The sequence below is a fragment of the Chrysemys picta genome, chromosome 4, assembly GCF_011386835.1.
Source record: "Chrysemys picta bellii isolate R12L10 chromosome 4, ASM1138683v2, whole genome shotgun sequence".
NCBI lineage: Eukaryota > Metazoa > Chordata > Testudines > Emydidae > Chrysemys > Chrysemys picta.
In genome coordinates this window covers 53,603,578-53,625,291 of record NC_088794.1, presented here as the reverse complement: position 1 = coordinate 53,625,291, position 21,714 = coordinate 53,603,578, and the positions used below count along the sequence as shown (strand labels likewise).

Below are 21,714 nucleotides of genomic sequence, written 5' to 3'. Positions count from 1 at the left end.
GAATCATAGAATATCAGGGTTGGAAGGGACATCAGGAGGTCATCTAGTCCAACCCCCTGCTCAAAGCAGGACCAATCCCCAACTAAATCATCCCAGCCAGGGCTTCGTCAAGCCTGACCTTAAAAATCTCTAAGGAAGGAGATTCCACCACCTCCCTAGGTAACCCATTCCAGTGCTTCACCACCCTCCTAGTGAAAAAGTTTTTCCTAATATCCAACCTAAACCTCCCCCACTGCAACTTGAGACCATTACTCTTTGGTCTGTCATCTGCTACCACTGAGAACAGTCTAGATCCATCCTCTTTGGAACCCCCTTTCAGATAGTTGAAAGCAGCTATCAAATCCCCCCTCATTCGTCTATTCTGCAGACTAAACAATCCCAGTTCCCTCAGCCTCTCCTCATAAGTCATGTGCTCCAGACTCCTAATCATTTTTGTTGCCCTCCGCTGGACTCTTTCCAATTTTTCCAGATCTTTCTTGTAGTGTGGGGCCCAAAACTGGACACAGTACTCAAGATGAGGCCTCACCAATGTTGAATAGAGGGGAATGATCACGTCCCTCGATCTGCTGTCAATGCTCCTACTTATACAGCCTGAAATGCCATTAGTCTTCTTGGCAACAAGGGCACACTGTTGACTCATATCCAGCTTCTCGTCCACTGTAACCCCTAGGTTCTTTTCTGCAGAACTGCTGCCTAGCCATTCAGTCCCTAGTCTGTAGCGGTGCATGGGATTCTTCCGTCCTCAATGTAGGACTTTGCACTTGTTGAACCTCATCAGATTTCTTTTGGCCCATTCCTCTAATTTGTCTAGGTCCCTCTGTATCCTATCCCTACCCTCCAGCGTATCTACCACACTTCCCAGTTTAGTGTCATCTGCAAACTTGCTGAGGGTGCAGTCCACACCATTCTCCGGATCATTAATGAAGATATTGAACAAAACCGACCCTTGGGGCACTCCACATGATACCGGCTGCCAACTAGACATGGAGCCATTGATCACTACCCGTTGAGCCTGATGATCTAGCCAGTTTCTATCCACCTTATAGTCCATTCATCCAGCCCATACTTCTTTAACTTGCTGGCAAGAATACCGTGGGAGACCGTATCAAAGCTTTGCTAAAGTCAAGGAATAACACGTCCACTGCTTTCCCCTCATCCACAGAGCCAGTTATCTCATCATAGAAGGCAATTAGGTTAGTCAGGCATGACTTCCACTTGGTGAATCCGTGTTGACTGTCCCTGACCACTTTCCACTCCTCTAAGTGCATCAGAATTGATTCCTTGAAGACCTGCTCCATGATTTTTCCAGGGACTGAGGTGAGACTGACTGGCCTGTAGTTCCCCAGATCCTCCTTCTTCCCTTTTTTAAAGATGGGCACTACATTAGTCTTTTTCCAGTCATCCAGGACCTCCCCCGATCACCATGAGTTTTCAAAGATAATGGCCAATGGCTCTGCAATCACATCCGCTAACTCCTTTAGCACCCTCAGATGCAGCGCATCCGGCCCCATGGACTTGTGCTCGTCCAGCTTTTCTAAATAGTCCTGAACCACTTCTTTCTCCACAGAGGGCTGGTCACCTCCTCCCCAGGCTGTGCTGCCCAGTGCAGTAGTCTGGGAGCTGACTTTGTTCGTGAAGACAGAGGCAAAAAAAGCATTGAGTACATTAGCTTTTTCCACATCCTCTGTCACTAGGTTGCCTCTCTCATTCAGTAAGGGGCCCACACTTTCCTTGACTTTCTTCTTGTTGCTGACATACCTGAAGAAACCCTTCTTGTTACTCTTAACATCTCTTGCTAGCTACAACTCCAAGTGTGATTTGGCCTTCCTGATTTCACTCCTGCATGCCTGAGCAATATTTTTATACTCCTCCCTGATCATTTATCCAATCTTCCACTTCTTGTAAGCTTCTTTTTTGTGTTTAAGATCAGCAAGGATTTCACTGTTAAGCCAAGCTGGTCGCCTGCCATATTTACTATTCTTTCTACAGATTGGGATGGTTTGTTCCTGCAACCTCAATAAGGATTCTTTAAAATACAGCCAGCTCTTCTGGACTCCTTTCCCCTCATGTTATTCTCTGGTCCCAGACACAACCCTAGGAACCTCCGTCTTGCAGTGTCCAGTTATGCCCACTGGACGCTACAAGCTTATATGAGTTAGTCAATTTAACAAAGAAATTGATATGCACCAGGCTTGTTATCCTAAGGGGAGTCTCTGACCTGCTTCAAACCAAACGCACTGCTTCAGGTATAATAAATAAATAGATTTATTAACAATAATAGATTTTAAGTGATTATAAGTCAAAGCACAACAAGTCGCCATAGCCCATTGCTCTCACAAGCCAGAGGCCGGGATGAAACACTGCCCATGTAGCCCCATGGCTCCCAGACAGGCAGTGAGGGGACAGGTTATGTGGGGCAGGGAACGACCCTGGGGGTAAGGGGGCTATGAGGGAGCAAGGACTCCATGGTAACGGGAGGACGGGCTACTGTGGGGGAAGGGAGACAAGGAAGGTGATGGGGGTAGGCAGAGACTCTGGGGTCAGGATAACATGGCTGAGGCAGGAGGGAGATGGGGCAGGATGGGATCCCATACTCAGGATGGGCAGGGTAGATGGGGAGGGGGCTGGAGAGGAACAGACTTGTCCCCTCATGCCCAGGGGTCAGCAGAGGGTAAGTGGAGCCCCATCTCGGTCAGCCAGCACCCGGCATGTCTGTGTGCTTGGAGGCAGGATTTTCACCCCAAGGAGTCACACAGCAGCTGCCGCACAGGCCAGGGCAGAGCAGGCATCAGAGCCAAATGGAGCACAGGGGCCTGGCATTCACTGCATGCATGATCGCTGGACCCAGCTGGCTCTTCTCCGCGGGACCCATAGCACCTGGCAATACTGGAAGCATCTCAAGGGGGTTGGCAGCAGGCAGGGCACCAGGTCTGGGAGCAGGAGCAGGATAGGATGCAGCGGGGCAGCAGGGAGGCTGCCTGGTGCTGGTGGCGCCGGCTGCTAAAGGGGAGTGGAAGCAGAATGGGTCAGAGGCTGGGAGATGGGTGGGAAGCAGGGTTCAGACTGGGGGGTGCTGGGCACAGTGGGACTTCACAGGAAAAGGCTGAGATGGGGCAGACGAGTAGGGAGAATTTCCAGGGGGTGGAGAGACACCCTAAGCTTGAGCTGGAAAGTGAGACTACTTACACACGGTGAGAGACTCAGGGACTGCACCTCGGGGATGCGGGGTGGGGGACCCTTCATGGGAAAGAGCGGAGGAGAAAGTCCTCCCAAGGGAGAGGGGAAACCTGAGAGAGCAGATCCTGGGCCCGACTCTGCTCTCACGCCTGCCAGTGGGACGTCTCACTGAGCCAGACACACTCCTGAGTCCCAGCAGCCAGAATAAGACCCTGGGGTGCGGTGGGTGGCAGAGGGGAGGCGAGCGAGTGACAGAAGGAGGGAGGGAGGGAGGGAGGGAGGGGAAGGACAGGGAAGAGAACCTGTGCGAGGGGGAGGAATGGAGACGAGACCCAGGAGGAGGGACAATTATTGAACTTCCTAGGGAGAGTGGATCTAGGGGGGGAGCAGAGTCCCCAGAAGGTGCCAGTGATGGAGGGGGGACAACAAGGAGCAGAAAGGAGATGGCAAGGGATGGATTTGTACCTTGTGGCAGAAAAGATGCTGCCCATGTGCTCTGTTCCCCAGGCTGTCTGGGGACTTCTTCCAAGTGACCTGCGTGCCTCCCTGGGTGGCCTCCCTTTAGACTGGCTACCTAGACAGCACCCTCCATGCCCATCCACCGTGCTGCCGTGTGACGGGGCGAGTGGTGCCCTCCGTCCCAGCAGCTCTCCGCTAGCTGCACCTCTCCCCACGTGGAACCTGCAGCTCTCCTCTACTTAGACTGTATCCCAGGGCCACAGACCCATTTTCAGCTGCTAGCACCATGGGCCTGACCCTTCTCCCTGGAAGCCATGGCCAGCAGCTGGTTACAGGGACTCACAACAGCTCCTTCCAAACAGCTGTATGGGCCATCCGCCCAAAGATACACAATGAGCAGCACAAAGGGTTAACACCATGATGGGGCCACACGCCAGCTCCTCGCCTCTTCCAAAAGATGGACGAGCCCAGCTGCCTCCGCTGCATCCCGCAGGGCCTCTGCCTTCAGCCACAGCCCTGCTGCACACACAGCCTAGCTCCGGATCTGTCTGACATGCACCCCACGGCCCCGTCCTCTCTAGGCAGCCATTGTCCAATGGGTCTCTAGCCTGGGCCAAACAACTGGGTCATGTTAGGCCAGCACCTCAGGAGAGCATCTGCGCTCACTCATGGTCCAGCCATTGTCCTCCTGAAGTTGTTTAGCCTGAGCTATCTTAGCACTGACCATTGTATTGTTTCCTGCTTGATTTTTTTCCTAACAACCCCTTTGTATTCAACGCCACGCAGTCAGACAGAGTAATATTGAGCAGGTAAACTGAGGCACCTATATTATTCATTACAAAATCACGCAGCTATTGCCCTGGTTCTCCACCCCATGTTTAGGACTCTCTTATTGGGACCGTCTGTGCGATCAATCGCAGGGCCGTAGTGCAGTTCAGTGAGCATGTTCAAACCTGCTGGGCCAGAGAGGGCACGTTTCTGGACAAAGCCAGCTGAGTTTAGTTTCAGTATTTTAGGAGGTCATTGCATTAAAATGTTAATATGTCAGTTATTGTGGGGTGGCGTGTGGGGAACGACTCTAGGGGAGACAGGACTAATGCAAACCCCGGGAAGTGTTATGAGCGCTGAAGGACTCTTTTAACCAAAGTGCCAGACAAGACTGAGCTCTTAGCTGAGTGGGTTTCCTAGGAAGTACTTGGGAGGAGGGGACGGTAACTTCTCCCCACCAGACCCAAGCTGCATTGGAGCTCATTGGCTGCTGATTACCAGTTCCCAGGGCCCCGAGATCAAAGGCTCAAGTTGTGTTTAGGAGGGGCTCAGATCCATGGGGTGCTTGGTCTGAGCTAACAGCTGTTATGAACTTGTGAACACAGGGAAACCCTCTTGGTGGGGTTTGAAGGACCTGCGCAAGCCCTTGCTAGAGTTGGGGTGAGCTCTGGTAAGCTTATCAGCAGGCGCGTAGGTTCTTGTATTGCTTTCTCTGTAATGCTTTCACCTTACAAATACCTGTGCTTGCTTAGAAAGAGTTGTGTGCTAACTTAACTGCGGCAACTGCACTGTGCAGAGCCTCTGAGGAAGGAAGGCAAAGCAGCGTGCTCAGGCAATCTGCTGAGCTGGGGCACTCCCAGTGCAGGCAGGGAGCTGTGCAGCTGGAAAATCCCCAGTCAGGAGGGAGAGAGACGTTGGTCTTCGCCCAAGAGGGGTGATGGCTGGGATCTAGAAGCCTGAGAGCGGATGCCCTTGTTGGAGGATGAGGGGGAAATACAGGTGCAATTGCCCTGAACTGAGACTCCTGGTTCTGTTACTTCTGTGCTCCATGACCAGGTCATGCCTTCACTGGGTACCGCAGGGCACGTTAGCCCTTTGAGTTCAGCCAGTTCCCTGGGGTTTATGAATTCTCTGGCTTGCATTCTGCGAGACGACAGACTAGATGATCATAGCAATCCCTTCTGGCCTTAAAGCCTAGGGGTCTATCAAGGGCAATCTGAGGAGGGAGCAAACTTTCTTACTGAGAACATAGCTATCGACACCAGCAAGGCACTGAACATGCTGAAACAATAACCGCTTTACTGGTGCATCAACGCTGGAAAAGCAAATGAAAAAGGGAGTGGGGAGGACCCACTTTTTGCTCCTTTATGGTGGATTTCAGTCTAAGAACAAAGTTTCGGAGAAAAATCTGAGCTTCTGCACTGCCAGCCAGCCTGCCAGTGTGTGTGGGGAGCAGGCATCCACCCCAGCCAGGCAGGAGGGGGGAGCCATAAAGCCCTCTCCCAGTCTGAGCCGATCTGAGGGGGTGGGCCTTGTGGGTTTTCCCTGGGCTTCAGTGGGCTTTGCATCAAAGAGAAAATGAAGACCCACTATGGCAACTCCTCTGGGAGCTCTGTTATTTCAAACAGAGCGCAGGAGTCTTAGGGCATGTTTGCACTCTGACCAGCAGACTGCTGTGACGCCTTGGCAGCATGGGATGCGGGAGGCTGGACAAGGTACAGGAGGCCCATGATGCCCTGGCTTCACTGCTATTATTACGTGAGCTAGCTTGGATGGTATGTCTACACATGCTCCAATCACACCCCCAGACTGCAGAGTAGCCAGATCCTTAGACATTCTTACTGCTGTCTAAGCTACTTCCCTTCAGTATGACAAGTGTCCTCCCCAGGGAGAAGAACCCACTGCAAGGCTAATAACATTGGGCTGTGTTCTGACACATGCCCAGACACAGGGGTCCAGTGGGATTTAATTAGGTTATCGTGTGTGCGTGAAATGGCAGCTGATTAGTAAAAACACACTTACCGGGACTGAACAAGAGTGCCGCAGACATCTCTGGTAGCTGGAAACCTCAAACAAGGTTTCAGTAATTAACTGCTATTTAATTAGTAAGACGATTGGCTTATTGTGCTGGGGCTTTTAGAAGTTGTGGGGAGGTCGTGGTATAGAGCAGAAGTCAGGGAAATATAGTATAAAAAAATGTTTTGTAACCCAAAAAATCCTCATGGGCTAACTGGTAAATGGACAGTGGCAGCACTACTGAATAAGTCTATCTCAAAACATGCTGATTTTAGATACCAGATCGATTTCTTTAGATTCAGTAAAATAACTCGGAAAAACAAGTCAGTATTAAAGCATATTTATTACACAACTATGTAATAAGAACAGAGCTGTTTTAATTGTGAATTTGTCTTTTAATTAAACATACAGATTCTTGCTACCAGATCTATTTTTAGTTGTGTTAAGTTTAATAAAGCAACTACTTAACAGCGAGAGAGCGCTACATGGATCTGTCACATGGTCACAACTTCAGTAATTCTGCCTTCGTTGTTACTGTATGTCTATAACAGGAGCAAGCAGCCACGGTTTATTGAATTTGCAATAACTCTGAGAGATAAATTCAGAGGGTGGCGATACACATTTAAGGCATTCGGTTTTACAATGTACATTTCAGGTCTGATTCCAGCCTTAGTTTCCCTGGTAGAAACCCACAAACATCGGAGCCCAAACCTGCCAGGCCTTGATCACGCAAATAAGCACATAGGGCCAGATCCCCAAAGGTATGTAGGGGTCTAGCTCCCACTGAAGTTAGGCAATGACATACCCTTGAGGATGTGGGCCATAGAAATCAGTGGGGCTACTCACATGAGCAGGGATTGCTCCTGTGAGTAAGACTGGCAGAATTGGTTCTCTGGTTTTGTAACTGAGACCAGAGTTTGGCCCCTACCTTCTCCAGAATTCTCTATTTGTTGCTCAAGCAAATCTACTTGGAGTGCCACATCCTGCCCTGTGCTGCCGCTGCCTCCCCTCCCCCTGCTACTAGCTCCTGGGGAGCGTGTGCTCTCATCGCTTGAACAAACCTAAGGGCTTGTCTACATGTGAAACGCTTCAGTGGCACAGCTGTGCTGCTGCAGCCCTTCAGTGTGGATACTACCTACGCCGGCAGGAGGAATTCTTCCATCGCTGTCGCCAATCCACCTCCTCAAGAGATGGTGACAAGGTTGATGGACAAATTCTTCCATTGACCTAGCACTGTCTGTACCTGGGGGTTACGTCGGCTTCACTACGTTGCTCAGGGGGGTGGATTTTTCACATCCCTGAGCAGTGTAGCTGGGTGGCTCTATAGACCAGGCCTAAGTAACCCTGATGCTTCTGCTGGCTGAAAGGCTGCATTCAGGCTGGTTTCTCCCTCACTGTATTTCTGGGATGCGTGTGAATGCCCCTGGGAAAAGCACTGGATGTGCCTGATTTCCTTAGCAGGGGAAGGCAAGGCCAGTGGAGAATCCCTCTTCTCCCAAGGGTGCTGGGGAAGGAGAGAGCAGCTGTTAGGTGAGATTTTCATTTCAATGGGAGCTGCGTGACTAAATCCCCTAGTCAGCTTTGAAAATCTTTAGCCTCTTCCTTTTCAAAACCTGTGTTATAACTTCTAAGAATACTGGGTGAAACTCTGCTGCTGCAGCTCCTTGGACATCAGTGGCGTTACGGCAGGAGAGAAGTGGATCCACTGACATTCTGCTGACACCCAGGTGAGACAGACGGGTGTTACAGCTCTACATAGACCTGGGGGGTAGCTTAGCAATGCTTTTAGAGGGAGATCTGTCAAGAAAGAAAAGCCCTTGTCAAAATTAACCTGAAACCTGTCCGAATAACCAGTGTGTTTTACCTACACAAGAAGCAGCAACAGCGACTATCTAGCCTGCCTCACCCCACAGGGTAGAAGCTTGTAAACCTACCCGTCCCCTCTTACATCTCTGGCCGAATGGATGCTGGTGATGATGGCTTGTTCCGGCTGGCGAACATGAGGCTGGACTCAGTAGTGGTTGAGAAGGACAAGCCCGAGGTTTGCCTTGTCTCCTGGAAAGCACCACAGACCCGGAGCCGTTGTGGCAGCACCTGGTGTCGGAAATGGCGATCCATCAAGGCATATATGATGGGATTTACGCAGCTGTTCATGAAGGCCAAGCAAGCACTGATGGTCAGGCCCCTCCTGAGAGCCATTAATGCCCAGCAAGACAGATCTGCTCCCTGGAACATGGAGGAGAAGAAGAGGAACGCTTTAAAGGCATTGAAGGGCAGCCAGCAGCAGATGAAGGCACCAATGATTGTGAAGATGATCTGGAGGGAGTTCTTCGTCCCCTTTCCCAGCCTGATGTGGTTCAGCAGCTTGAAGGAGATGGAGCAATAGCAGAATAAGATCACTCCCAAGGGCAGGAGAAAGGTCAAGATGAGCAAAGCCAGGCTGAGCACCTGGAAGGCGACAGAGTCCTCATCCTCGCACAATTCACCAGTGGTATCCTCTGAGAGGCTGAGCTTCCGATACATCAGAGAAGGAATGCCTAGGAGGAGAGAGACAGCCCAGATGCAACCACAGGCAATGATCAGACAGTTCTTGGTCCCAGTAGACTTGGAGTCCACACGCTTCATGACCACCAGGTAACGCTCCACGCTCATGCCCATTAGAAACAGGATGCTGGAGCTGCGGTTCACAGAGATGATAAAGCTGCTGAACTTACACAGGCTTTCACCAAAGTACCACTTGTTACCATGAGCTGCTGACACTGCCCAGAGAGGCAAGGTGAGGACAAAGACCAGGTCGGCGACAGCCAGATTCAGGACAAAGGTATCCACCAGCCTCTTGCTTCCTCTCTTCTTGGCCATCAGCACAATCACCAAGAGATTGCCAATGAAACCAATGAAGAAAGTGATGAAGTAGAGGATGGGAATGTAGACACAAGCGTAGGGTAGGTCCTGTGGTGGGCAGGTATCTTGGAGGGGATTATAATCCCAGTAGACAGCAGAAGATGCTTCATAACTGACAGTCCAGGCTTCAGTTGTCATTTTACAGCTGTCTCCCCCACTGAGCAGCTCCCGTGCAATGCGAGAGTTGCTGGAGAGCGTTCTTCAGGCACTTGCACAGGGCTGGAGGAAGCACGCTAACTGCGTAGCTGACTGGGTGGTGTAATCTCAGAGTGGTTTTTTTGTTGTTCTGAAATCTTAAGGCAATATTATGAACTTCCTCTTGCCGTGAGGGCAAGAACGGCAGGGCGGAGGGTGTATCAGTGGGTGTGAACAACTCGGGGATGAGACGAGTTAGATTTAATTTTGGAAACAAAAAGTAAAGAAAAATAGAAAAAATGAAGAATGCATGACAGAGGGCCCGTGTGGACAGTGGGGGACAGGGAGGGTTAGAATTTACAAGCAAATAAAGGCCAGAAGTTCAAAATGCCCTCAATGCTCTTCTGAAAACACCCTGCAAACACAAAACTCTTCAAGGCCCAGTTCTTTCCTCCAGCACTTACAAATCTTGCAAAATGATACAAAATGGAATGAACAGCACCAGTGGGGGCAGAAGGAGATAGCCTGAAAGGTTACTTTTCCCACCTTGATTTTTACTTTGCAGAGCTCAAGAATATTATGTCCGGTGCTCCCTACTTTTAGTTGGAGCACTGTGTGGAGGGTCTGCCTTGACTTGTGACTTTCCTTGGATCTTAACTGAAGTGGTGGGTGAGTTGAAACTTTAACAAAGGAAAGACTCTCATTAACTCCAGTGTGTTTTAGTTCACACATTTAATCAAGTTTCACTTATATGGCATCTGCGTTCACATTCCTGCCAGTACCCCAGCCATCAAAGAGCCTTACAGAAAAAACAGAACAGATAATGACAGAATTTCTTTTTGGTATTTTTAAAGCAGATATGCTTAAAAATAATTAGAAAATACCAAAAAAAATTTGAAGCAAAAAAAAAAAAAAGGGCACAAGCCCAATATTTTTTGCAGGTCCCCTTTAAGTAGCTCCGTTAATTCCTCTGGCTTTGGCTGTACCTATCCCTTAGCCTTGATCCATTTTATTGTAAGCCTTGGGGCAGGTATCCTGTCTCCTTACCTGTGCATGAAGTGCTCTTATGCTATATAAATAAAAGCAGCCGGTGAATGGGATTTTAAAGCAACATTCGCACCCTAAATATCCCACACTAAAAGTGATACCTTAGGAAGTGAGGATGCTTCCTAGCTAGCATCCCCATCAAGAATCTAAAGCGACAAAGCAAGGCAACATCTTGGCATGGTTTCTCCAGCTTTTTAGGGTTGGTTCCAGTGTCCACAGTGCACGTGATTTACTGCTCAGCCTAGAGCGGCTCCCTCCTCCATGTACTGCTGGTATCAAAAGTAGAAAAATTAACTGGGATCATGTTTAAACATGAGTCTTCCCAGAGCCCTGTAAATGACATTGTCTGAGCCTAACCTTGTTCTCAGACATTTTGCAGTGTTCTAGATAGCCAGAATGGTAGAAATTCTCTAGCCCCGGCAATCATTATTATTGTTATGCCTGGTTCTTCCCTTCCATACACCAATACAGAGCTACAGTAATCAGTGGAGAGCAGGAGTTTCCTTGTAAAGTTGTTTGCTTTAAAGCAGGAGACAGTTCTAAAAACCAACAGTCTCTTCTTTTGATCAAATCTCATGGATTTTTCAGCCAGTCCCGTGATTGTTGGGTCTGACTCCTGCTTTTGAGGAGCTCACTGAATTGGAATAGTGGGGCCTAACTATCCAAAGGGGGCTGGTGTTAGAGAAATCCTCAGCACTGATTAAATCTGTTTGCAAGCATAAATGAGGCACTCTCAGAAAGGAGATGAGTGAGACAGATGTGGTTAGAACTGCAAATGCAACTCATTTCAGGTGGCATTTTCTCAGTAGATCTCATGGCCGGCAGTTCCAAATAAGGTAACAGTCTCAACTGGTTTTGCATTGACATAGGTGTATTGATCTGTTTGCAGAGCTAGACTTGATGCTATGTGAGAAACAACATTCACTTGCCCCCACCCCTTCCCTGGAGAGTTCTTGTTTCGTGGTGGATTTTATTTGATTTAAGTGTAATCAAAGTTGATCAGATCATGAGAGCAGGGAAAACAGACTATCAACTGATAAGGAGAGCTGCACATACCCAAAGGTTCTTCATTATGAACCCCATTCTGGAAGATACTAAATCACATGCATAACTTTAAGCACATGAATAGGCCCATTCCAGGCAGTGATCCTTTGATATTAGTTTATTTTTCAAATGGAAATTAGCCGAAACTGCAAAAATTCAGCCCAGCATTGAATCCAAAGCTGAGCATTTGTAGGAGGCTGGATGGATCTCATGCTGTGGTTCAGCCCGAGTTCTGATTTCATCTACAATTACACACAAACTATGTTCAAAGAACATTATTACGGTTGGGAAATGAAGTACTTGAGGAAATGTCAGAATTCAGGGTGCCCTGCATCCTTAATTCAGCCCCCAGTGCGATGCACGATGATGCAGTCTTTTATTACCGTATCACATGCTAGTTTTTCCACAGGACCCCTGGCTCATTCAGTGCTGGACAGTGTTCATTTAATGAGCAGCTAGTCAATATTTTATTCCATCCTCTGTTCAATATGTGGCCCTCGGCCTTATTTACTGCCCACTGTTCAAATAATAATAATGGAGATATCCCATCTCCTAGAACTGGAAGGGACCTTGAAAGGTCATCGAGTCCAGCCCCCTGCCTTCACTAGCAGGACCAAGTACTGATTTTTCCCCAGATTCCCAAGTGGCCCCCTCAAGGATTGAACTCACAACCCTGGGTTTATCAGGCCAATGCTCAAACCACTGAGCTATCCCTCCCCCCTGCTGCTCTGAAGTCAGAATTCTTGATTTCCTCATGGACTTTTCAATGGCACTCATCACTGCAGTAGAACCACAGTGTGAGAAGGGCCCGCAAGGGTCAGCTAGTCCAACCCCCTGCCACGATGCAGGACTCGTATCTCTTCACCCCACCCTGTGAGTTGGGGGAGATGTTGTCCCCACTTTCTAGAGGGAGCTCAGGCACAGAGAGATTAAGGTCACAAGTGATCACTAGTTTTGGGTCCCCAGTCGGAGGCACTTAGGCTCAGGTTTTTCGGAGTGCATAGCACTCTGTAGCACTTTGTGTGTTCATAGCTCGCATTTACTTTCATTGAAGTGCTCAGCACTTCAGTGACTCAGCCCCCATGGTCTCAAGTCAGGCACGCAGAAAATGTGGAACATACAGTCAGTGACACCTCTCCTTGCCCACCCCTGCTCCGAGCTCCTTGTCCAAGCTGTCTCCCCCTCCTCACCCCCACTGGCTCCCAGTCCTAGTCATCCTTCTTGGGCGCCTCACTGCTTCCTCCCCACCCCACCCCAACTCCTTGCCCAAGCTCCCCATTTCCTGGCTCCTTGTCCCAGGCTCCTTGTCCAGCCAGTCCCAGTCTCCCCCTTCCCCATCTCCTCCAATCCGCATTCCACCCCAGCTACCTGGCTCCCAATCCACCCTTGTTTTCCTCATCAGCTCCTAGTCTCAGCCTTCCTCCGCGCCCAGCTCCCCCACATGCTCAGTCCCATTGCCCAGCCAGTCCCAGTTTCACCAAACACCTTGTCCCAGTTTAATACTTTCCCTCCCTTCTGGCCTGAGTTTTGTCTCCTCTACCTTTGAATCAGGCGGCTTCCTCCTCGAGTGCCAACGGGGGCATTGAGAGCACAGTCTGGGGACACGTAGGAGCTGTGATGAGCTGGCGCATGCTCAGTGAGGACAAAATCTTTGGAGTTTTAACTGCTAAAATCAAAGCCATTTCTACTGAACAAGTGCAAACTGTGATTTTTCAGTCTCACAAACTTGGCCAAACTTGGATGGATTTTCACTGGGACTGCAAAAGGCACATCCCTGACACAAAGGCCTCCCTCTATCAAGACCCTGCCAAATTCCAATCCCTGCTCCAAAGCATGGAGCCACTAGAGCTGTTCAAAGAAAAAATCTGATAATTTTATAACATGGCAAAACCCCATATTTTTTCCCTAGTCTCGTTCTCTGAACGGCTGGGCCATTTTGGCTGAAATTGTCCCCACAAAAAAAAAAATCCAGACTGAAGCTGACACAGCACGGAAAATTTCAACCCAAAAGCTCAAAGTTTGGCAAAATAAACAGCAGCTAAAAACAGGGTCTTATCATGGGAACTGTCAGGCAACCTGTGTTGTCAGCCTGCCTCTAAGAACACTTTGCACATTGCCAAAAACTCCTGTCTAAGGATTTCAAAGCACTTTAGAAACAGCCACTTGGCCTCATTGTTCCCTGGGGCGGCAGTTCAGTAGTGGCTCCTATTATAGAAAGGGACACTGAGGCACAGAGTGCCATGCCCAAGGTCACCCAGCAGCATAGTGTTCAGAAATGTAACACCCAGGTGATGGTAACACCCATATACCAAACACCAATGTCGTGAAACCAGCGTCTAAGACGAAATGCTGATGGTTTAAGGGCTGTATTTTCTTTCCTTTTCAGTCATTAACACTGGAAACACTCACATTTCCCGATGCAGCTGTTTTAAGGGGCTGATTTAAGTCCACTAAAGCTAGGACATGCAGGTCACGGTTGGAGCCCAAGGGTGGAGTGTCACTCTGACCTTTTCATCTAGTTCTGCTCTGTGTCCATTTGCACACACTGTCCCGAGCTGCCCTTTGAACCTCCAAACTCAAAACTAAATGTAGTCAAAACCTCAGACTCTCCCCTCCTCTTGCATCTCCCTGGGGACTGCTGACTTGTGTGTGTGCCCTGTGAAACCATAAATAGATTCAAGGTTCAGTTGAATGGATCCAGGTTCCCTCGACAAATTCACTAACCTCAGTAAACAAACTGGAAAGTAGATGAGTTTTGTAGTTTCAGACTCCATCTCCCAGTCTATCTTGTGCCCATTCCTTGGGCCTGGTCTACACTACGACTTTAATTCGGTTTTATCAGCGTTAATTCGAATTTACCCTGCAACCGTCCACACAACGACGCCATTTATTTCGAAATAAAGGGCCCTTTAAATCGATTTCTGTACTCCACCCCGACGAGCGGAGTCGCGCCAAAATCGATTTTAACATTTCGAATTAGGGATAGTGTGGCCGCAATTCGATGGTATTGGCCTCCGGGAGCTATCCCACAGTGCATCATTGTGACCGCTCTGGACAGCAATCTAAACTCAGATGCACTGGCCAGGTAGACAGGAAAAGCCCCGCGAACATTTGAATTTCATTTCCTGTTTGCCCAGCGTGGAGAGCACAGGTGACCACAGATAGCTCATCAGCACAGGTAACCATGCAGGCCGATAATCGAAAAAGAGCACCAGCATGGTGTTGCGGAGTGTGGGGGAGTCAGGGCCCTGCACCCCTCTTCCTGAGATTCACTGCGACTCTCAACCAGCCAGTAAAGCAGAAGGTTTATTCAAGGACAGGAACACAGTCTCAAGCAGAGCGTGTAGGTACGACCAGACCCCCTCAATTAGGTCCCTCTGGGAGGTTCAGGGAGCTTAGACCCCAGCTTGGGGTTCCCTGTGTTGCACCACCCAGCCCAACCTGAAAACTAAAACCCAGAACTCCTCCTGCTGCTCCTCCCTTCCTGCTCCCCCCAGCTCCTCCTCTCCTTTGTTCGGTCTCCCGGGCAGAAGGTGTTAATTCTCCCCACCCCCATTCCTGGCTCAGGTTACAGCTCAGGTAGCTTCCTTCAAGGGAAGTCCCACATCCCCACTGCAATCCCCCTGCAACATTCCCAGGTCAAATCTGCCCTGCTCCCTGCTCCTTCACATCTCTCCCCCCTTCGAGACTGAACTGAGCGGGGTCACTCTGACCAGTGACCTGGGGAAGTTCAGGGCTCCCTCTCCGGGACAATGCGTCCGCTATCAGGTTGTCACGTCCATGTCATAATCCTGCAGGAGCAGGCTCCATCTCAGGAGCTTGGCGTTGGCTCCTTTCATCTGGTGCAGCCAGGTCAGGGGAGAGTGGTCGGTGTGCACGGTGAAGTGACGCCCAAAGAGATATGGCTCTAGTTTCTTGAGGGCCCACACCATGGCCAGGCATTCCTTCTCGATGGCCGCGTAGTTCTGCTCCCGGGGTAGCAACTTCTTGCTCAGGTACACGATGGGGTGTCTCTCCCCCTTTTCATCCTCCTGCATTAACACCGCCCCCAGTCCTGTGTCTGAGGCGTCGGTGAACACCATAAAGGGCTTGTCAAAGTCTGGGTTTGCCAGAACTGGGCCACTGACCAGAGCCTCCTTCAGCGCCCGGAGAGCCTCCTGGCACTCCTCGGTCCAGACCACCTTGTCTGGCTTCCCCTTCTTGCACAGCTCAGTGATGGGGGCGGCTATGGCGCTAAAGTGGGGCACGAACCTCCGATAGTACCCTGCCATCCCAATAAAGGCTTGGACCTGCTTTTTGGTTTGAGGAGCGGGCCAGTCTCTGATCACCTCCACTTTGGCTGGTTCCGGCTTTAGGCAGCCGCTTCCCACCCGGTGGCCTAGGTAGGATACCTCAGCCATCCCCACCTTGCACTTCTCCGGTTTTACGGTCAGCCCAGCCTCCTGGAGTCGGTCCAGCACTTGTCTAACCTGGGACATGTGGTCCTCCCAGGTCTGGCTAAAGACACAGATGTCATCGATATACGCCACGGCAAAACTCTCCATCCCCCTCAGTAGCTGATCCACCAGGCGCTGGAAGGTGGCCGGCGCTCCCTTGAGGCCGAAGGGCAGGGTCAGGAACTCATAGAGCCCCAGAGGGGTGATAAAGGCAGATTTCAGCCTGGCATCTGCATCCAGCGGCACTTGCCAATAGCCCTTTGTAAGATCCATGGTGGTAAGGTACCGAGCACCTCCCAGCTTGTCTAGGAGCTCGTCCGGCCTGGGCATGGGGTAGGCATCGGCTACAGTGATGGCATTGAGCTTCCGATAGTCCACACAGAACCGGATCGACCCGTCCTTTTTGGGGACCAGCACCACCGGCGAGGCCCAAGGGCTGGAAGACGGCTGGATCACCCCCAAAGCCAGCATGTCATTGACCTCTCTTTCCAGGTCCTGAGCAGTTTTCCCTGTGACTCGGAAGGGGGAGCATTTTATAGGCGGGTGCGATCCTGTCTGCACCCGGTGGACAGTCAGATTAGTGCGTCCAGGCTGGTTGGAAAACAGCTGTTGGTACAGATGCAGCACCCCTCCGATCTCAGCTCGCTGGGCAGGGGTTAGCCGATCAGAGAGGGGAATTGCTTCCAGGGGGAAGCCAGCTCTTGTCCCAGGGAATAGATCTACTAAAGGGTCATCTCCCTGCCCCTCCCAATGTCCACACACGGCCAACACCACATTCCCCCTGTCATAATATGGCTTCATCATATTCACATGGTACACCCGGTGGTGGTGTGCCTGGTTCGACAGCTCCACCACATAGTTTACCTCGTTTAGTTGCTTGACAACCTTGAAGGGCCCTTCCCAGGCGGCCTGGAGTTTGTTTTTCCTCACGGGGATGAGCACCATCACCTGATCCCCAGTGGCGAAGGCGCGGGCCCGTGCTGTGCGGTCATACCAGACCTTCTGCTTCCTCTGGGCTCTGGCCAGACTCTCCCTGGCCAGGTCCATGAGCTCGGCAAGTCGTTCCCGGAAGGTCAGGACATACTCCACCACCGACTCTCCATCAGGAGTGGCCTTCCCCTCCCATTCGTCTCTCATCAGGTCCAGGGGCCCCCTTACCCGCCTTCCATATAGCAGTTCGAAAGGCGAAAACCCGGTAGATTCCTGGGGTACCTCCCTGTACGCAAACAGCAGGTGAGGTAAGTACTTGTCCCAGTCCTGCGGGTGCTGATTCATAAATGTTTTCAGCATCATTTTTAGCGTCCCGTTGAACCTCTCCACCAGCCCGTTGGATTGGGGGTGATATGCTGAGGCCCAGTTGTGCCGGACCCCACATCTCTCCCACAAGCACCGGAGTAGGGCCGACATGAAGTTGGACCCTTGGTCCGTCAAGACTTCCTTGGGGAACCCCACTCGTCTGAAAATGGTCAGCAGCGCATCTGCCACAGTGTCTGCTTCGATGGACGATAAGGGCACTGCCTCGGGGTAGCGGGTGGCGAAATCTACCACCACCAGGATGTATTTCTTCCCAGACCGGGTCGTCTTGCTGAGAGGTCCCACTATGTCCATGGCCACCTTCTGGAAAGGCTCCTCTATGATGGGCAAAGGTCTCAATGCTGCTTTCCCCTTGTCCCGGGCCTTCCCCACCCTCTGGCAGGGGTCACAGGATCGGCAGTACTGTCGGACGTTGGTAAAGACTCCAGGCCAGTAAAAGTTCTGTAGCAGCCTCTGCCTGGTGCGCCGGATCCCCTGGTGCCCGGCGAGAGGGATGTCATGGGCCAGGTACAGTAGCTTGTGGCGAAACTTCTGGGGAACCACCAGCTGCCTCCTGATCCCCCACGACTCCACTTCCCCTGGGGGAGCCCACTTTCGGTACAGGAACCCCTTCTCCCACAGGAACCTCTCCTTGCATCCTCTCATCATGGTCTGTACCACACTGAGGTCAGCCAGGCCCCTTAGCTTCCGCAGGGAGGGGTCCTTCTGCAACTCGGCCTGGAACTCAGCGGCTGGGGAAGGGATGGGGACCTGCTCCCTCTCGTCGGCTGCGTCGGAAGCCCCAGCCACCCCGAGCCCTGTCCTTGGGTGTTCCCTCCCCACCCGGGTAGGGTTCGGTGCCTCCGGTGTGACATCCTTCCCAAGGTTAGGGCGTAGTGCCCCTCGCCGGCTCTGGCTACAGGTCACGACTAAGGCGGTCTGGGGGCTGCTTGGCCAGTCCTCTAGGTCCCCCCCCATCAACACCTCAGTGGGCAAATGGTGGTGCACTCCCACGTCCTTGGGGCCCTCCTTGGCCCCCCATTTCAGGTGTACCCTTGCTACGGGAACCTTGAATGGGGTCCCGCCCACCCCGGTCAGGGTCAGGAAGGTGTTGGGCACCACCCGATCTGGGGCCACCACCTCGGGCCGGGCCAGTGTCACCTCTGCGCCCGTGTCCCAGTATCCATAAACTTTCTTCCCATCCACCTCCAGGGGAACAAGGCACTCGCTCCGCAGGGACAGCCCCGCGCCAACCCTGTAAACGGAGAACTTTGAATCCGGAGCATCTGGCCCCCCAGAGAAGCTGGCCTGGGGCCCTTCTCTCTCTTGAGCAGTTGATAAGCTGCCAGCCCCTCTTGCGTGAGAAGCCTGCCCCTCGTCCGTCTGGGCCTCTACCAAGTTAACCCGGTGCGGGTTCGGTCTGCTCAGTCTGTCCTTGAGCTTGGGGCACTGGGCCCGAACGTGGCCTCTTCGGCCGCAGTAATAGCAGCTCATGTCCCGTGGGTCCCCTCGAGCCGGTCGGTTGTCCCTGACGCTGGGCATTCCCCGTGGGAGGGGATTCCCCATATTCCCCCTTTGGGAGGTCCCAGGGTGACTCTCTCTCTGCATTGCGGCGGGCCTGTTCCTTTGGGGCTCCTCCCTGCCACCCCCTGACCGGCTCTTTACAAACTCATCGGCCAGCTGCCCTGTGTGTCGCGGGTTCTCTGGCTTTCTGTCCACCAACCACAGCCTCAGGTCGGATGGGCACCGCTCATACAGTTGCTCCAGTACCAGCAGTTTAATCAGGTCCTCCTTCGTCTGGGCCCCATCAGCCCACTTGCTGGCGTATCTTTCCATGCGGACGGCTAGTTGCAGATATGAGATCTCAGGGGTTTTATCCTGACTCCGGAACCTTTCCCGGTACATTTCAGGAGTCAGCCCAAACTCACGTAGCAGGGCCTTTTTGAATAGTTCATAGTCCCCTTTCTCTGCCTCTCCCAGTTGGCGGTACAATGCCACGGCTTTGGGGTCCAGTAAGGGGGTAAGGACCCGGAGTCTGTCCGCGGGATCAACCCGGTGCAGCTCGCAGGCCGTCTCAAAGGCCTCCAGGAAGTCATCCATGTCCTCCCCCTCCTTGCGTGGGGCCAGGATGCACTTATCAAAGCTCCGTGCAGTCCTGGGTCCCCTCTCACTCACCACAGCCGGGGGTTCGCTGCCCTTCAATCTCGCCAGTTCCAGTTCATGCTGACGCTGTCTCTCTTCATGCTGTCTCTGTCTCTCTTTCTCCTCCCGTTCATGTTGATGCTGTCTCTCTTCATGCTGTCTCTGTCTCTCTTTCTCCTCCCGTTCATGCTGTCTCTGTCTCTCTTTCTCCTCCAGCTCTCTCAGTTTTAGCTCTTTCTCCCATTCCAGCCAATTCCGCTCCACGGATGCCGAACGTCGCCGGGAGGATCCTCTGCTGGCCGGCGAGCTTCGCCGGGAGGATCCCCTGCTGGCCGGGGGGGTCACGGCGCCTTCGGTATTTGCTGGGCTCCTCCCCACCCTTCCCCTAGGCATAGGAAGGAGGGGTCTCGGGAAGCCCTCAGCAGCCGGCTGACCACTCCCAGCTGGGACAGACTCTGGTGCCTGCGCTGCATTTGCCAGGCTGCTTCCCTGAGACACAGGGATCAGTTCATTCGCACGATCTTCTGCCTCCAGCCGGGCAATGAGCTGTTCTTTGGTGAGCCTCCCAATGCGCAGCCCCCTCTGCTTGCACAGCTCCACCAGGTCGCTCTTAAGCCGCTTGGCATACATCTTCCTGCTGGCCACTCACCGGCCTGTGTGCTCACAGCTCCCCACAGTTCCCAGGGAGACCCCTAGTGTGCCAGCCCTTCTCGAGGTCACCCCCTCTCTGCCAGGGTCGAGCTGCAGACTCCTCCGCCCCTGGGACCACTCGCTGCGATCCCCCCGGGGGACCCTGTTACTGCAAAAGTCCTTCTCGCTGGTCACACACTCCCAGGGGTAATAACCGTCTCTCTCTCACTCTTCAGCACTCCTGGTCCCCGTCAATCCCCCTTCGTTTTACTGCTCCCCAGTCACTTACTGCAGGAAGCGCCGTCCACGGGGTGCAGTAGATCCTGCCGCTGCCACCAGTTGTTGCGGAGTGTGGGGGAGTCAGGGCCCTGCACCCCTCTTCCTGAGATTCACTGCGACTCTCAACCAGCCAGTAAAGCAGAAGGTTTATTCAAGGACAGGAACACAGTCTCAAGCAGAGCGTGTAGGTACGACCAGACCCCCTCAATTAGGTCCCTCTGGGAGGTTCAGGGAGCTTAGACCCCAGCTTGGGGTTCCCTGTGTTGCACCACCCAGCCCAACCTGAAAACTAAAACCCAGAACTCCTCCTGCTGCTCCTCCCTTCCTGCTCCCCCCAGCTCCTCCTCTCCTTTGTTCGGTCTCCCGGGCAGAAGGTGTTAATTCTCCCCACCCCCATTCCTGGCTCAGGTTACAGCTCAGGTAGCTTCCTTCAAGGGAAGTCCCACATCCCCACTGCAATCCCCCTGCAACATTCCCAGGTCAAATCTGCCCTGCTCCCTGCTCCGTCACACATGGACCGTGAGGGAGGTACTGGATCTGATCGCTGTATGGGGAGAGGATTCAGTGCTAGCAGAACTTCGTTCTAAAAGACGAAATGCCAAAACTTTTGAAAAAATCTCCAAGGGCATGATGGAGAGAGGCCACAATAGGGACTCAGATCAGTGCCGCGTGAAAGTCAAGGAGCTCAGACAAGCCTATCAAAAAACAAAGGAGGCAAACGGTCGCTCTGGGTCAGAGCCGCGGACATGCCGCTTCTACGCCAAGCTGCATGCAATTCTAGGGGGGGCCGCCACCACTACCCCACCTGTGATCGTGGATTCCGGGTCGGGGATAGTCTCATCAGCTACACCTGAGGATTCTGCCGATGGGGGAGAGGAGGAGGAGGAGGAGGAGGAGGAGGAGAATGAGCTTGCAGAGAGCACACAGCACTCCGTTCTCCCCAACAGCCAGGATCTTTTTCTCACCCTGACTGAAGTACCCTCCCAACCCTCCCAAGCCAGTATCCAAGACCTTGACCCCATGGAAGGGACCTCAGGTGAGTTACCTTTTAAAATATAAAACTTGTTTTAAAAGCAAACGGTTTTTAATGATTACTTTGCCCTGAGGACTTGGGATGCATTCGCGGTCAGTTCTGCTATTGGAAAAGTCTGTTAACGTGTCTGGGGATGGAGCGGAAATCCTCCAGGGACATCTCCATGAAGCTCTCCTGGAGGTACTCCAAAAGCCTTGCCACAAGGTTTCTGGGCAGTGCATCCTTATTCCGTCCTCCATGGTAGGACACTTGACCACGCCATGCTTGCAGCAAGTAATCTGGTATCATTGCCTGATAAAGCCTGGCAGCGTATGGTCCCGGTGTTTGCTGGCATTCAAGCAACATCCGTTCTTT

The 21,714-nt window shown here is 52.1% G+C and overlaps 1 protein-coding gene across 1 annotated transcript; it reads right to left on the bottom strand.

Moving 5' to 3' along the window:
- Nucleotides 1-6,872: 6,872 nt before the first annotated feature.
- Nucleotides 6,873-12,253, bottom strand: GPR25 (G protein-coupled receptor 25). The gene has a single exon (XM_005313112.3). It carries the CDS (start codon nucleotides 9,457-9,459, stop codon nucleotides 8,365-8,367), a length of 1,095 nt encoding a protein of 364 aa, XP_005313169.1. The 5' UTR covers nucleotides 9,460-12,253; the 3' UTR covers nucleotides 6,873-8,364.
- Nucleotides 12,254-21,714: the final 9,461 nt, after the last annotated feature.